General features: G+C 36.5%; 1 protein-coding gene across 3 annotated transcripts in view; it reads left to right on the top strand.

Moving 5' to 3' along the window:
- WTAP (WT1 associated protein) overlaps positions 1-17,258 on the top strand; it is a 28,004-nt gene that overhangs the window by 8,320 nt on the left and 2,426 nt on the right. For 2 of the 3 annotated variants that reach the window (XM_080806983.1, XM_080806982.1), the window contains exons 3-7: positions 2,095-2,150; positions 5,858-5,916; positions 7,887-8,014; positions 11,652-11,830; positions 16,822-16,976. In XM_080806983.1, the coding sequence (XP_080663109.1) occupies positions 2,095-2,150; positions 5,858-5,916; positions 7,887-8,014; positions 11,652-11,830; positions 16,822-16,976 (577 nt within the window). Of the gene's footprint in view, positions 1-2,094; positions 2,151-5,857; positions 5,917-7,886; positions 8,015-11,651; positions 11,831-12,048; positions 12,875-16,821; positions 16,977-17,258 lie in introns of those variants that run through there. The other variant, XM_080806984.1, reaches the window with a different exon arrangement.

The raw sequence follows: 17,258 nt of genomic DNA, 5'->3' as shown, positions 1-17,258 counted from the left end.
AGAGATGAAAGGATTGTCTTTATTTCCTTATCTTTCACTCTCTTGCCTTATAACACTACTAACATTGTGGGTGTATAATGTGTTAGACATTGTATCTTGTATGCAATGTATTTTTAGAATATTTTCAGTTTTTGAAAAACTTGTATAATTATATCTCTGTGGTCTACTCTTAATCTTTGCCATGTGAATATTTCCACCTGCATAACTACAAATGTGAAAAAAGATTTCTTCACAACTTACAAGTTATTCTTTTTTTTATACTTTTTAAATCTCTTTGGTTGTAAGGTAAAACCACCTCTTTATATATCAACAAAGGGTTATATAGCTAGTTCTTAGATTCTGTCTTTTCCTCTGAAGTTTTTGTTTTCTAGTCTCATTTTCTCCCTGTTCTAGTTCCCTAACTTAACTATTTCCCTAACTTAATTTACTGTAGTCACTGTTACACACACACATGCACAAAGTTGCGAAATAATATAGTTTCTGAAAGTAATTTATACTTCAAATGGAGGGTATGAGCTTATTAACCAGTGAGTATTTAAATGAATAGTTTAGATGATAAGTATTATGGAAATTTGTCTTAAGTTTTGGAGTCCAATTATTCATGAAATAGAGTTTTACTGTGTTTTAATAATCAGAATTAACTGTGTGCTTTCTGTTAGACTTTTAATATATTTTGGTACAGTGATTTTCCCTGTTCCGTCATAGTACTATGTTACAGTTCCTGTTGGAATTTGAAACAAGTTTCTTACAAAGGAAACCTATGAAACATTAATTTCATACTAAAGCAGGAGAGGTCCCTCGCCTTTACAATCTTCATTTGGTATAGAGAAACACTTAATTTTCTCAGTTTACAGAACAGTTTCAGCTAGAATATTATACCTTTTTTTTTTTAACTTTTTATTTTGAAATAATTGTTGATACACCAGCAGTTGCAAAGAAATGTACAGGGGGGTTTTGTGGCACTCCTCATCCAGCCTCCTTCAGTGTTAATCTTGCATAACTATCAGACATCTTATATAACAATATCAAAACCAGGAGCTTGACATTGATACAATCCACAGAGCTTACATGTGCAGTGTGTGTGTTTGTGTATGTTAGCTCGGTGTAGTTTTATTGTGTGTAACTTAGTATAACCATCACCACAACCAAAATAGGTAACGGAAGCATTACCATTTTGCCATTCCTCTGTAACCCCATCCATCTCAGACCCTTGGCAACCACTAATAAGTTCTCCATTTCACTAATTATGCTATTTCACAAATGTACAAATGAAGTCATACATTATATGTAACTTTCTGAGATTTTTTTTTTTCTACCCAGTACAGTTTCCTGGAGGTTTATCCAAGTTGGTCCATAGGCTGTTTCTTTTTAATGGTGAATGTAGTTTTCCAAGGGTATGGTTATATAATAGTTTAACTATTCACCAGTTGAAGGACATTTGGGTCGTTTCCAGTTTGGGGGCTACTACAAATAAAGCTGTAAACATTTGTGTACAAATATCCCTGTGAAAATAAATTTTTTTATTTCTTTGAGATGTATCCTTATGAATGCAACTGCTGGGTTGGTTGTATGGCACATCCATTTTTAGTTTCAGAAGGAATTACCAAAATATTCTTCAGAGTAGCTGTACCATTTTACATTCTTAACAGCAGTGTGTGAAAGTTTGGTTTCTCTGCATCTTCCCCCAGCATTTGGTGTTAACACTTTTTTTTTTTAAGGCTTTTCTAATAATGTGTATCAATAGCTCATTGGACTTTTAATTTGCATTTCCCTAAGAATGATGCCTGTATCAAATATAAGTAATGTGCCTTTTAAAAACAATAAGAATTTTTAAAAAACAGTAATATGTACTGAGCCATTTAACCTGGGGCTCTGGAGAGGTTTCATATGATTCAGCACAGTGGTCCTTTGGGAGGGACCTTGTGTGTCTTCAGTAGTTAAGGATATTCCCAATACCAGAAATGAGCAACTAGGGGATGAAAAGGTTAAGATCCTATCTATAAAAATATGAAGAACATAAGAGCCAGTGGTATTTAATATTTTAAAGATTTAGGAAGAGCAGTCAGTTCATATGTTGATTCTCTTTATGTATAGGTTCGGCTGAGTGAAACAGACTTCAAAGTTATGGCACGAGATGAGTTAATTCTAAGGTAAAATGTTCTTTTTATCAAAAATATAAAATACTTTCTATAGAACGTATTGTGGTTCTATCCTATAATTATTTTTAAGTTATATTGTTTTGTTTTTAACATTAATACATTCTCAAATCATTTAATGTACTTTTTGACCATATTTTCTATGGTCTGTCTCTTCATTTTGTAAACATTGAGGAAAACATAACACTTTAAAGAACTAAAAAAATAACACTTTAAAGTACCAGCTTGGGTAACTTCTAGATGGCTAGAAAAACCTGAGTTTTTCTTGCAGAGGGAAGATACTCAGAATTTTAACTTTCAGCATTGGTACTTCATGTGTCGAACTTGCTGTGGGGAAAGACCCCACTCTGAGAAAGCTTTCAGTTGATCAAAGTGTAGACTCATTTGGATGTCATTTTTTCCTTTTCTATTTAATGTGTGAAAAAGGTGTAGTCCTAAAGGGTGCCATGTTTAGTTATGGAAGAAATACATTATATACTGATAGCAAAGTTACTCTTTCTTATAACTGTGACCTTGGTCAGTTCATATAACTTTGTATAATTTTCTCTGTAAGTTAGGGAGTTGAGTTAAATTACTTTCAAAGGTTACTCCAACCTCGGGATTTCTGTGGTTGTCTTACAAATGTCTTGAAAAGCCGAGAGTCGAGAACAGCGTTAAGGTTATTTATTTCTTTAACATAAAACAGGATCAGTGCATGTTTTGTATTGTCTAACTTAAATTTGTACTTTTTACATTTTATTACTTTGGGCGATAAATTTTTTAGATGGTGATTTTTAGATGACAAAATCTTTTTGATTTATTTATTTTGAGAGAGAGAGCGAGCGAGCATGAGCTGGAGAGGGGCAGAAGAAGAAGCATACTCCCTGCTGGGCAGGGAGCCAGAATCTGGGCTCAGTCCCAAGACCGTGGGATCATGACCTGAGCTGAAGGCAGATGCTTAACCGACTGAGCCACCCCAGCCCCCCAGAAGAGGTGTTTTATAAAATAGGCAGATGCAGATGGCATGTTCCGTTGTTAACTGGAGTCTGATAATTTCCCACCTTCCTTAGCTGTTCATATTGTGGACAAGCTCTTTATCTTCTTCATGCAAAGGACTGTTTTTTCATTGCATGCATTTATTTTCCCATACATGAAATTTAAATTCTTAGTATTCTGAAACACTTGTCCTCCTGCTGAGGTGTAAACCCATGCTTGTGATATACTGCCACTCACATGTTGATATTCTCTTTGTATCTCTGGTTAGTGTGCCTAGTCTTTTTCTTGACATACTTGTAAGGAAAGAAATCAGTAATATAATAAATAAAATTCATAGGAGTAATTTTTTATATTGTTGCTTTTAAGGTTTTTAAGTTCTGCAGTTTATATTCTTGAGGTCAGTTCAACTTCGTTTAGGGGATTCTCATGTATGACTTTAAAGTGAGTTTTTTCCCCCTCATTAATTCTCTTGGTGATTTTAAATCAAGTGCTACTTATTAACTGTTCTGTGTTTTCTGTCATCCTGATAAGGATGTTCTTGGTTGAGGGATGCCTGGGTGGCTCAGTTGGTTAAGCGTCTGCCCTCGGCTCAGGTCATGATCCTAGGGTTCTGGGATCAAGTCCCACACTGGGCTCCTTGCTCAGTGGGAGCCTGCTTCTCCCTCTACCTGCTGCTCACCCTGCTAGTGCTTTCTCCCTTGTTCTCTCTCTGACAAATAAATAAAATCTTTTAAAAAAAAAAAAACAAAAAAACTAGTTGAACTTTCATGTTTTTCTGTTCCTCTAAACACATAGTTCTTCCTTTTTTAAGATTTATTTATTTTAGAGAGAGAGTATGCAAGTGAGAGCAAGCACGAGTGGGGGAAGAGGCAAGGAAGAGAGAGAGAATCTCAAGTAGACTCCCCATTGAGTGGAGCCTTACATGGGATTTAGTCCCAAGCCCGTGAGATCATGCTGAGCCAAACCAAGAGTCAGACGCTTAGCTGACTGAGCCATCCAGGCATTCCTAAAATAGATCTTATTTAGCCTCCACAAAAGACCTTTATTCATCCCAAACACTGAGTGAAATTCCTCTTTTGTGTCCTAGGGACCATAAAAGTAAACAGTGTGCCTGGGTGGCTCAGTGGTTAAGCATCTGCCTTCGGCTCAAGTCATGATCCCAGGGTCCTGGGATCAAGTCCCACATTGGGCTCTCTGCTCAGCGAGGGTCCTGCTTCTCCCTCTACCCTTACCCTTTGTTCATGCTCGAGCGCGCGCTCTCTCTCTCTTTCTCAGGTAAAAAAATAAAATCTTAAAAAATAAGCATGCCTGGGACGCCTGGGTGGCTCAGTTGGTTAAGCCGCTGCCTTCGGCTCAGGTCATGATCCCAGGGTCCTGGGATCGAGTCCCACATCGGGCTCCTTGCTCAGCAGGGAGCCTGCTTCTCTCGCTGCCTCTGCCTGCCTCTCTGCCTGCTTGTGTGTACTCTCTCTCTGACAAATAAATAAATAAAATCTTTAAAAAAAAAATAAGCATGCCTTTGAACAGTCTTTATATAAAAGGTGAATTAGTTTGGTATTATGGGAATTTTTTTATTATGGTATAATATTAATACATCTCATAGCAAAGCTATCAGAGTTATTAAAGTTTTATAGAAAGATTTTCTAAAATCAAAGGTACGTTGACCCTTGAACAACACAGGTTTGAACTTTGTGGGTCCATTTAATGTGCAGATTTTGTACAGTATAGTACTTTAAGTGTATTTTCTTTTTTTTTAATGTTTCCTTTCTCTAGCTTTATTGTAAGAATGTAGTGTATAATATATACACAAAATATGTGTAATTTAAGTGTTTATATTATCAGTAAGGTTTCCTTCTGGTCAGTAGTAGGCTATTAGTAGTTAAATTTTTGGGGAGTCAGAAGTTATGCACAGATTTTTTACTCTATAGGGTTTGTCACCTCTAAACCCCCACCCTACACTGTTCACGGATCAACTGTACATTTTGATAGCTGTAACGGAAGAGCAGCTGAAAAGCATAGGTCTTCAGGAAGCAGGATAGCAGACATTCAGGGCATGTTACTTTTTGTAAGTTGCTTAAACATAAGACTGGAGACCTTGTTTTCAACAGTAATCACCAGGCTAGCATAGCCTGTGTTTTGAGGGTAGAGGAATATAAGAAGGAAGAAAGATTCCCTCAGATAGTATACGTCGTTTATGCAGATTGTTTCTGCCAAGTAGGTGTGGTTTAAAGAATTGTCCTGGAAAATAGTATATTCTCCCTTTTTTTACAGACAAAAATAAATACTGCTTTGAACCACTGCTTCGGGTTTATGGTATTTTCACGAAAGAGCTAAGATAAAGAACCTTTTAGTCCTTTATAGTTAATCACGTTTCTTAGGTGCCATTTGTTTGAGGTAGACAGTATATTTGAAAGCAGTTAAGTTTTTTACTTCGCTTTTGTAATAAAGGCATCGTGCTGAGACTCAGTGATACAAAGTCCTGTAAGGTGTGTGAAGTGACCCAAAGGAGCATACTTGGTATATTCTCAGCAGAGAATACTTTTTTCTGTATTTTCTTTTACCTAGTTCCTGTAAGTTGAGAAGGAATAAAGAAGTGGCTAATTTTATTATTGGTTAAAAATCATATAGTGAAATTCTTGTCATTACTAAATTTATAAGTTTAGGTGTGGTGATTTTTCTGGGAGTATTAATGTGACAACTAATGTACGAATTTATTTTTGTACTAGATGGAAACAGTATGAAGCATATGTCCAAGCTTTGGAGGGCAAGTACACAGATCTTAATTGTAAGTTTGAGTTTTACCTTCCTAAAGATTATGTGAATATCTCCTTTTAGATTTTTGTTATAGACACAGGCTAATTGGTTTTACTAAGCAGTTGTAATGTCTGCACCCGGTGTGGGTCTTAAACTCATGATCCATAGATCAAGAGTCAAGCTTGGGGAGCCTGGGTGACTCAGTCGTTAAGCTTCTGCCTTTGGCTCAGGTCATGATCCCAGGGTCCTGGGATGGAGCCCCGCATTGGGCTCCCTGCTCAGTGGTGGGAAGCCTACTTCTCCCTCTCCCACTCCCCCTGTTTGTGTTCCTCTCCAGCTGTCTCTCTCTCTGTCAAATAAATAAATAAAATCTTATTTTTAAAAAGTCTCACGTTCATCCAACTAAGCCAACCAGGTTCCCCTAAGCAATTGTAATTTTCATTCAAGCATTTTGTTAAAGAACTCTCCCAAGCACTCACTTTATTGCTGCTATGAAATGGTTGAATGAACCATGATCCCTTTTCTTGAGGAATTCCTACCCAGTCATTTGGGGAAGACCGATATGTAATAATTATATAATAGCATAATTGTTTTAGTAGAATTACATACGGGTGTCTGAGAGTAGAGATGGGGAAATGTATAGCTACTTGAAACTTTCCTTGATGTGTCCATAAGTCTTTCCACAGAAGAATTGGAAGTGAAGCATGAGTTACTAGTTTAAGAAAGGGGATACATAGAAGCAACACATAATAAATTCTGAGAGCTTAATGTGTTAACAATAGGGTATAGGCACATATATACATATTTTTCAAAACCTGCTGAAAAGTAATACCAACAAAGTTTAATTTCAAACCATTTTAGTTTGTCAGTTTTCACTGAGTTAGCAGTAATATACTATTTGTGAATATACAAAGCAATATTGTTTTCCAAGTTCAGAAAGCTTAGTACCCTGAAATTTCAATTACTATATGACTATATTATAATCTATAGGTATTAATATTATGAAAGTTTTTTTTAAAGATTTATTTAATAGAATCAGGGAGGGAGAGAGCAAGCACAAACAGGGGGAGAGGCAGAGGGAGAGGAAGAAGCAGGCTTCCCTGCTGAGAAGAAAGCCTGACAAAGGGCCTGATCATGACCTGAGCTGATGGTAGTCGCTTAACCAACTGATGCACTCAGGTGCCCTGAAAACTCTTTTTTTTTTTAAAGATTTTATTTTAGGGGTGCCTGGGTGGCTCAGTAGGTTAAGCCTCTGCCTTCAGCTCAGGTCATGATCTCAGGCTCCTGGCATCAGGCTTTCTGCTCAGGAGACAGCCTGCTTCCCCCTCTCTCTCTGCCTGCCTCTCTGCCTACTTCTGATCTCTCTCTCTCTGTGTCAAATAAATAAATAAAATCTTTAAAAAAAAAAAAAGATTTTATTGTAGAGAGAGAGTGCCTGTGCACGTGTTTGAGCAAGGGAGGGAGAGAGGGAGAAGGAGAGAATCTCAAGCAGACTCCTCCTAGAGCCCTGACTCCCATGTGGGGCTCAGTCTCATGACCCTGAGATCATGACCTGAGCCAGATGCTGAACTGACTGAGCCACCCAGGTGTCCCAGTATTGTGAATGCTTTAAGTGATAATTGTTTATGCAGTTATTGGCATGTTTTCATCTGATAGGTTACGAACAATATAGTCAGGACTTTGTGGACACGCTATGGTATAGACAGATGCAGATAATGAAGTTCCCGTGTTCTGTGGAGGTAGATTGTATAATAACATAATTCTATGTAGTGTTAGGTGGCTTTAAGCCTCTTAACACCACTATTTCCTAAAAACACTAATGATCAAGAACAAATTTCTTTGTTATAAAAATAGGATAGAAACAAAAGACTTGATGAATTTTTTTGCCCTTGTTTTTATTATTCTTGATAAAGGCAGTCAGAACTTTATTTTGGGTACGTCATTTTGATCCTGAAATTATATTTCATAATATTCTGGAATTCTTTTTTCTTTATTCATCAGCTAATGATGTCACTGGGTTAAGGGAATCCGAAGAAAAATTAAAGCAACAGCAACAAGAGTCTGCTCGCAGGGAAAACATCCTTGTAATGCGACTAGCAACCAAGGAGCAAGAGATGCAAGAGTGTACTGTAAGTATTTTGGATGTTTCAAGTCTTTTTGAGGAATTGGATTTTAGTCTGCATAATTACGTGTATTAGTATTTAGCTAATTTTACAAACTTAATGTTATAAGTGAATATCTCTTAAACTATAATTATGCTAAAATTTTGGTAGATTACCCCATTGTTGGATTTAAAAATACTTTTTTTGGCCAAGAAGTTACAAATTTTAAGTTATTCTCTGAAATTTCCATGATAGGAGAGTTAATATATCAATTCAGATATTTTTCTTGATGCCTGAGGGTATAAGAAGCACTTGCTCCTTGCTAAACAGACTGTCTTCTTTCTCTTCTGTCTTTAGCTCTCTGTGTATAAAATTTTTTTGTTAGTATCAGTAACTTCTTCCATATCTGCTTTTAATGTTATAGCTTTCATTTGTAGTATTTGCCATGTCTACATGGATCTGAAATCCAGTGACATATTTGGTCATTCAGCTCTGGTTGAGTTTAGGTTCAGTTATATGCTATCTTCAGTAGTCTTACCTATTCTTTTTTATTAGTGTTTGTATATACATTATGTAAAGTAGAGGTAGTTTTATCTGTTCTAATTCTGAAAATCTGAAGTTTAAAAAAAAATTGATTTCTTTAAAGTTATCTCTATACCCAACGTGGGGGTCAAACTCACAACCCCAAAATTGAACTGCATGCTTGCTTTTTTTTTTCTTTAAGATTTTATGTATTTATATGCAAGAGAGATCATAAGCAGGGGGGCAAGGTGGAGAGAGAACAGACTCTGCTGAGCAGGGAGCCTGATGTGGGATTCAGTCCCAGGACCCTGGGATCATGACCTGAGCTGAAGGCAGACGCTTAACTGACTGAGCCACTCAAGGGACTGAATTGCATGCTCTTGACTGAGCCAGCCAGGCGCCCCCAAAATCTGAAATTTGCTTGAATTCTTTTGTGTAATCTCCGTTGGTCTGATACATTGTTTATTAAATCTAATGCAGGAGACAATATTCTGGTCATTGGGGACTGATAATATATGGGACACAATCTTATTCCCAGTTCTTTTCTCACCAATATAGTGCTCTTTAGGGCTCAGTCACGGTCCTTTTATTTTTTTTTATTTTTTTAAGATTTTATTTATTTTTGACAGAGAGAGATCACAAGTAGGCAGAGAGGCAGGCAGGCAGAGAGGGAGAAGTGGGGGAGCAGCCTCCCTGCTGAGCAGAGAGCCAGATGCGGGGCTCGATCCCAGGACCCTGAGATCATGACCTGAGCTGAAGGCAGAGGCTTAACCCACTGAGCCACCCAGGTGCCCACAGTCCTTTTATTTCTTAAAATTACTTTTCTCAGTAATCACATACCTTCACTTTCTGCAATTTCAACTCTTGACTATCCCAGCCTTTGGTTATTTTTTTAATCTGGACATACGGTTCCAGGAAGTCTTGCCCAGTAGTTTGAATATAGTTTTCTTTTCTTTATTTGTAACACCCACTCTATCCCTTCAAAAAAAATTTTTTTTCCCTCTTAGATTTTCATATCTAATGGAGTGGGCACTGTGTCTCTAGAGTTTCAAATTTCTTTAATTCTTTTCTTTTTCTGTTAGTAAGGATTCCAGATTCTACCCAGTTTTAGGTCTCTGTTTGTATGGCATTCTGCTAGATGCTTGTCACGCATAAAGGATGCTCTTACCTTCAAAGGTCTGACTGCTGATAGAGTGTGAGTGGATTGTGCCAACAGTTACATCTCATAGCACCAGTGTCTCTTGAATTCTTTTTTCTTGAGTCCTACTCTTACTCTCCTAGTTCATATACTTTTTTTTAATGATGGTTAGATACCACACAGTGGATGGCAATGCCTTACCCCATGTCAGGACTGAGGGCTTATTGCATCCTTGTCAAGAGGAGTGCTCCTTACATACAACACATAGTTCTTAGACTTCTTAACACTTAACTAGACAGTGTATGCTGTTGATACACTCCTGTGATTCTCCAGCTATTTTATATATACTCTAGAAGTTTTGATCATATCGTGCCTGATCAGAGCCTTTGGTGATGCTCTATCACCTTTTGTCTTCTCATCCCAGGTTTTTAAGGCTATTTGAACTAGAACATAACCATTTCTAGTTACATTTTTTACAGCTCTTCCCTGCACAGATAAGCTGAACAACTCATTTTCAGTTACAGAGTAAGGTTTTGCAGAAAGGGCAGCAGGAGCAAAAACACAAGGAGAGGGCAAGATTATATGTGCAGATGAGGGCAGTTCACTTTGTAAGCCTAAATACTAACTATGTCAGTGTTGCAGAGTCGTGTTTTCTTTAGGGATCCCAGCCTGTGGTGTATATAACTCCATGACATGCTTTATCCCTGTTTGGTTATCTTAGAAACTGGTCTTACATTGAATAAACAGTTGTACTTTTTTGTTTAAGATGAGTTACTTAAGAAAACCTCATTAAGCTAAATAAAAATTACTTCTGTTTGCTCAGTGAAATAGTAAATAAATTCCCAATCCAGATATTTGTATTTTTTACTAAATTTATGGTAGAAATTAGCAGTTTATAAATTAACTTTAATCCTATTTAAGCCTTAGTGTGTAGCAGGATGTTGAACCAAATCTACTTTGGGTGTGAAGAAAGTGATGCATTTAATGCTAATAAACTGTATTTCATATTTTAGAAATGTATTTTTAGTGTGCTAGTAAGTAATACAACTGAAGTGGAAATTGAAGGTTTCGTATGTAAGTAGTGGGGTTCTGGTGTGGTAGAAAAAGCCCTAGATTGGGAGTCAGGAGGCTTGAGAACTATTTTCTGGTCTTAAGTTCTGGCACTGAATTAACTGTATCCTTGGACAGTTAGCTTATGTAATTTCAAAAATAAGCAGTTTGGACTTGATCAGATACCTTCCACCTATACAATTCTGTGATTCAACTCCACTCAGAAGGAAAAATTGAATACATACTTTTATTTTGACTTACAGTGCTATTTATAATGCTGTAATGCCAACTTACATAAATATAAGCATTATGTATTTTTAAATTTGGAAATACAGATATGTATTTTAAGTACAGTGTGATACAACTAAGTGTATTTTTAGAAGACTTATACATAGAATAATTTCCATAGATACGAACTGGAAAGAGTAAACCACTGTATTTTTTTCTGTTTTTAAGACTCAGAGAGTGCGAGTGCACAGTAGGGCAGAGCAGAGGAAGGGGGAGAGAGAAACTTCAGTGGGGCTTGACCTCATCACCCTGAGATCACAACCCTAAGCCGAAACCAAGAGTCAGATGCTTAACCTGCTGCGCCACCCAGGCACCCCTCCCTGTACTCTTATATGATATTTTATATGTGACTTTTTTCTAGTGGATATCAACATTTTTTGTAAATATAACAGTGAATTGGGGGGGCGGGTATCGTTTTGGTTGCAAAGTGGGATGTAGCCTCTTTAAAGATTCCAAATATGGAAATGCAATCATAGCCTTGATTCCTACATGGATAACCTTAAATAGTTGTTTGTAATTTGTACTTTTCCTAGAGGATGTTAAGCTCAAAGGGGGAAAGACTTAACAAGTTGGTAAATTCTGTGAACGAAAGGGATTTTATCCCACCTTCCTATGTATTTATTTTTCTTTGATTTGGTAGTAATTGTGTTTTTTTGCTTTGTACAGACTCAAATCCAGTACCTCAAGCAAGTCCAGCAGCCTAGTGTTGCCCAGCTGAGATCAACAATGGTAGACCCAGCGATCAACTTGTTTTTCCTAAAAATGAAAGGTGAACTGGAACAGACTAAAGACAAACTGGAACAAGCCCAAAATGAACTGAGTGCCTGGAAGTTTACGCCTGATAGGTAAACAAATCATACTCCCCAGTCAAGACTTCCCTGACAGTCCCACTACGAGAAAGCTGTGGTGGGACAGCCAAGTACTCGTTTCCACACCAAGACTCAGACTTTTTGAGCCAAAAAAGCCACATTCTTATACTATCCAGCTTGTAATGGTTAATGTAAAACTTACCAGATGAACCTTGTGTTTCAGCTTTTTTCTCTTCCCCCTCCCCTTGCTTCAGAGGCCTGATGGCGTCGGACTATTCCGAAGAAGTGGCCGCCTCCGAAAAATTCCCCTTCTAGAACATGTAGACACTTGAGAAATGTTTCTGTTTGAAGAAAATAGAGAGAGAAACAGAAGTCTTAAGTCTGTGGCACACTGTGTCTTCAGACAGTTTGGAGGAATGAAAACCTAGAGATTTAAAATCATGAATTGAACATGTAAAATTCCAGTAAAATGTAAAAATGGAATATGCATCGCTCTTAACCTTGAGCATAGTGACTTAGAGACACTGTATATCAGTTTTGCCAATAAGACTGTGGACTTCGTGATTGTTGTTGAACTTCTGGGTCAAAACTCAAATGAGGTGAATTTTGCCTTTAAAGAGTTTATTTGCTAAGAACCAATTTAATAGTCATGAGAGAATCAAATAATAGATTTCAATACAAGTAGTTCATATATTTAACCATTTAGTTTGGGGCTCTATATTACTTGATTGAGCCTTAAATCAATGTGGTTTTAATCAATGGTTTGTTCTTTGAATGGTTGCTATTGCTGTAGATCATCTTACTGAGGACTGTACAAACAAAAAGGTGTGGTATCAAACTGCAGGTTGAAACTGTTTGAAGCATTATAAACATTCATTTCACTACTAGATTGTATAAGGATATTGGCTGTGAAGAGACTCACTGCATTATTTTTTTTCAGTAGTGAAATTAAATCCCCATTCCATTCAACAGGCACATGTTGAAAGAGCATTGTCGTTGGTATTAATGGGGGAATGTGTTTCCTTCATTGTATTTGGGGCTTTTGTATTGCACTCTTGATATTAAATTAAATGTGCCTTGAAATAGTTGGTTTTTTTTTTTTGTTTGTTTTTGTTTTTTTTAAGTTCAAGGAATACTATGATGATTTTGTTGTACTTTTAACGTTTTGATTTTGGGGGGCTGTGCAGAGCAGACTGATTTTGGGAAAAATTGTTGCTGTGCTCTTCAAAGTGAAGGAAAAGGCTCCGTGTCTCATTTTTAAAGACCCACGTTTTTCCAGCTGGTATCGTAAAAGACAAGGAGACTTGACACTTCTTACTTTTTGACACCTTGTCCCAGGATATTGCAGTAGAAATTAATGTGGGACAGCTTCACAGGGTGCCTGCCAGAAGATTGGGGAACTCATGTATTGGAACTGTGGGTTGGGCTAAGTGAGATATTTTGTGAATTGAAAAAAAGGTATAGTGATCATTTCTAGCAAATTCATTTAATCATTTAGATAAATGAGGCATTATTTTCTTCATGCTTCCATCCAATCCTGGAGGTGAATTTTTTCGTCAGATCATTCTATAAGTCACCAGTGCGAATTTTCACTTGGTGATAATGGAGTCTAAGATGTGTGGAAGATATATGTTCCAGATTGTCCCAACGTTTAAGTGCAGTTTTAACAAGGGTGACTTAAGTTCTCTCTTAACCATTCAAATCAATTGTAAGTATCTTGTATGTTTGTGCTCTAGGGAACTGATTGTGGGGCAGAGGGTGGGTTGAAGAAGTGGTTTGTGTGACTTTACAGCAAGAAATCCGCTTCTAAAATTCTCACTATTTGTGGGGTTGGAGGGTAAGTAACCAAATCTGTTTGAAATTAGCTTATATTGCCACATTAAGGCATTTGTATATATTTTATTGCCGTTTAAGATCACAGTAGAAATGGCCTACGTATTTTTAGCAGGTCAAGAAATAATTCATAAAATGTATTATTAACATGTACTCAGATTCGTTAGCCAGCATCTTTCTTTGCCGCTTAGGTAAGAGTCACTGTGAGGTCTGTGGGTTTTCCTCTTCTTACTGTTAAAATGTTTTTTAATAAGGTCATACATGCTCATGTATAAAATTGGAACAGCATGAAGAAAGATGGACACAAAAAGTGAGAGTCACTCCTGGATGTGACCTTTCCTTCCCCAGTCTGTTCTCTAAGAGCAGTAACCACTGTTAAATTTCTTGGGTATCATCAAGATAATTTCTATACATATAGTGTCATTTTATAAATATTGATTTTAAATGTGAACATACGTAACATAGATGATTGAAGTTTGGCGTCCTCCTTCCCCCCCATCACCACCACACATTTTATCCCTTGCACAGTTTTTTTAAGTACATTTAGATTACTTCATTTTTAATGGTTATATAATATTTTCTTTGTATTAATAAATCATAATATATTTTAATCACCTGTAAATGGATTTTTGTTCTGTAAAGAATAGGCTATAAACGGTACTATAAATATTTCGTTAACCTGAAACAGAATAGTTCTCAATCAGTACTGTGTTTGGAATAATTCAAATAGAATGGGTTGTGGGCCCTCCCCACACACTTTCCTATTCTGTTTTAATTTTGAAAGAGAAAGATTGAGTTATCTTCTCTGCTTTAGTTAAGATATTCCATACATGTAACAGTGCATATATTTTAAGAGTATTTAAGAGCGATCTATTTCAGTTTTTTTGACAGTTCTGTTTTGCATTATAATCATTTAGGTAATTGTGTGTACACCTCTCAGATATCCTAGCCCCCTTCCTTGTGATCGGAAAGCAATGTGTAGCGTCTGTTCTTTTTTATAAATCTTTCTCCCAAAGTGTTTCCTTTCATATTTTCTTTGGAATTATTTGATTTTAGGAATGGGTTGGGAGGGTTGTAATTAAAATTATTCCAAAGACAGTTACTTGTAATTGAACTCTTCTCATTTTGGGGGATGTGATGAACACAACATAAATCTTACTACATGACATGGTAAGATGACAAAATGTGTAAAGAACAGTTTTCTTAAGACTTGTTTGAATAATCACTAATTTTAGAAGTGATAGGATTGTCTTAGAACAGGCATTTGTGAAAAGGTATAACTAGGAATGAAACATTCTGCATTCAGTTTATAACATAATTTATATGAAATTAAGTCAGGTCACAAATTAATGTATTGGTTTTATAGTATTTTTTTCTAATCTTTGTTAAATTCATATAGAAGGATTTTCAGGTTAGTTGGAAAACACTAATGCTAAATAGATTTTGTAAGGAAACAAAATTGTGGCATCATGGACAGTAAGGTGGGAGGAGTGCCACTGCCTGACAGTGGTACCTATCTCTGAACTCATGGGATTTCTAAACTCGTGTTCATTGAGGCCAAAGTGTGAGGATGCTAATGGGAAATGGTGGGGAGGGCAGGTGTCTGGAGCTGCAGTTGAAATGAACAAGAACACCCGCAAATAAAGTTGCCATATAGAGAATAAAACCCTTAGCAAGTGCTTTCACCTGAGGCTGCTTTGAGCAGCAATAACCAGGTTTTACTGTTCAACAAATAAATTTAAATTACAAACTTCTGCTTGAATTACAGCAGGGTAGAATATATACTATGGGTTAAAAAAATATGTACTATTTACAACACTGAGTGAAAGAATGAGAATTAGTTACAAAATGCTCTCATTTTAATTTTGAAGGCCTGTATAGGTTCAGATGCATTCTGAAGTAATACATCATCAAGTGAAAGCCCTAGTAAGTGAAGGAAAGAACAAAGTGTCAACAAAAAATTTTTTTAACCAGTTAGGTTAGCTCTTTCTGAACTTCACGCCATCACGAGAATATCAGACTGTCCCCGGTGGAGCATGTGACTCTTGATCTCAGGGTCGTGCATTCAAGCACCATGCTGGGTGTAGAGCCTACTTAAATTTTTTTTTTTTTTTTTTTTTTTTAAGTATCAGGGTGTCCCTACTCAAGTATCAGGTCACATCACAATTATGTACTCAGATCCCTTTAAAAGTGATCATTTCTCTTGTTAAGGCTGAAGAAAAGACCCAGGTTTCATTAAGGACTGTTATCAAGGCTTTGGATTGCATTTTTGCAGTTGCTGTGTATGTGTGTGTAGGTTCTGTAGAAGGTTGCACTAATACCTTGGTAACTAATTTGTGGAAAGTTTGGTGCTCCTAGTTTGGCAGATACTTAACATATTTGCATTATTTGTGACAAATAACCCTAGTCTTATTTTTCTGTTCTAAAGATAATCCTTTATAACATGAATAAAATCTTAACCACATATCAATATTAAATTTTAAAAACTTGTGTTACAGTTTAAGACTGCTCAAAAGTATATAAAAAAATGAGGGATTAGTGGATGGAAATATTCTTAAGGCTCTTTTTAAAAAGTTTCTTCAGTCAGTAGAGCATGTGAGTCTTGATCTCAGGGTCATGAGTTCAAGCCCCGTGTTGGGTGTAGAGATTTCTTAAAAAAAATCTATTAAAAGTCTCTAAATAAACAATTATTGAATATGCCTCACTTACTGCAATAAACATTCTTATGACAACTGCCTGTGAAGAGGCACCCTCATCAAATGCTACTTTAGCAACAATAAATATATTCTACGTTACTGCTTTTACCTTTTCAAAAACTTTCTGTTCTATGAAGCTGAGTACCTTAGTGTTTTATTAATATCGGTATATCTGAGGCTTGCATTAGTTAACTAGCTTGTTTCCATTTCAAATGATAATTTGGGATGAAACTAGATATCAGAATCCATTATTGGTGTAATAGAAGGTGTGGCCATTTGGGTACTTTTTGTTTAGGGTTTATTTTTGCTGCTGTATTGGCAAAATACTGAAATGCAGAAGATGGACGTGTTCCAGAAAAGAAGATGGTAATTATAGGGAGGCATCTGCCGTGACAGTTACATTCTGTACGTGTTACATCTATTGCTGTAATAATTGTAAGCAAAGAAGGTTGTAGACACTTGTCTTCATTTTGTGATGGATGGCTCTTTCCTTTGCAGCCAAACAGGCAAAAAGTTAATGGCGAAGTGTCGAATGCTTATCCAGGAGAATCAAGAGCTTGGAAGGCAGCTGTCCCAGGGACGTATTGCACAACTTGAAGCAGAGTTGGCTTTACAGAAGAAATATAGTGAGGAGCTTAAAAGCAGTCAGGATGGTAAGGGGTTTTTTGGAAAGTTTGGTTAACTTTGCACTGGCTTTAAAAAAAAACTTGCCAGGCATGAATATTGTAGATGAGGTTCTGTATGTACTAATCTGTGCCAGTGGGTCTAAAAAATTACAAATGAAACATTTCTAGTTGAGTCAGCAAAGCCATTTAATTTTAGTGGTTTCCCCCCATGCACACTCTTATTTATTGTACAAATTTTGTAAGTTTTTGGTTTTGGGGGGATTGGAATTTGGTGAAAGATAGGCTGTTTATTACTAAGGCATTAAATAC

The sequence above is a fragment of the Martes martes genome (assembly GCF_963455335.1).
Source record: "Martes martes genome assembly, chromosome: 6".
Lineage (NCBI taxonomy): Eukaryota > Metazoa > Chordata > Mammalia > Carnivora > Mustelidae > Martes > Martes martes.
Note: the sequence above shows the minus strand (reverse complement) of the source record. Positions and strands in the feature narration are given on the sequence as shown.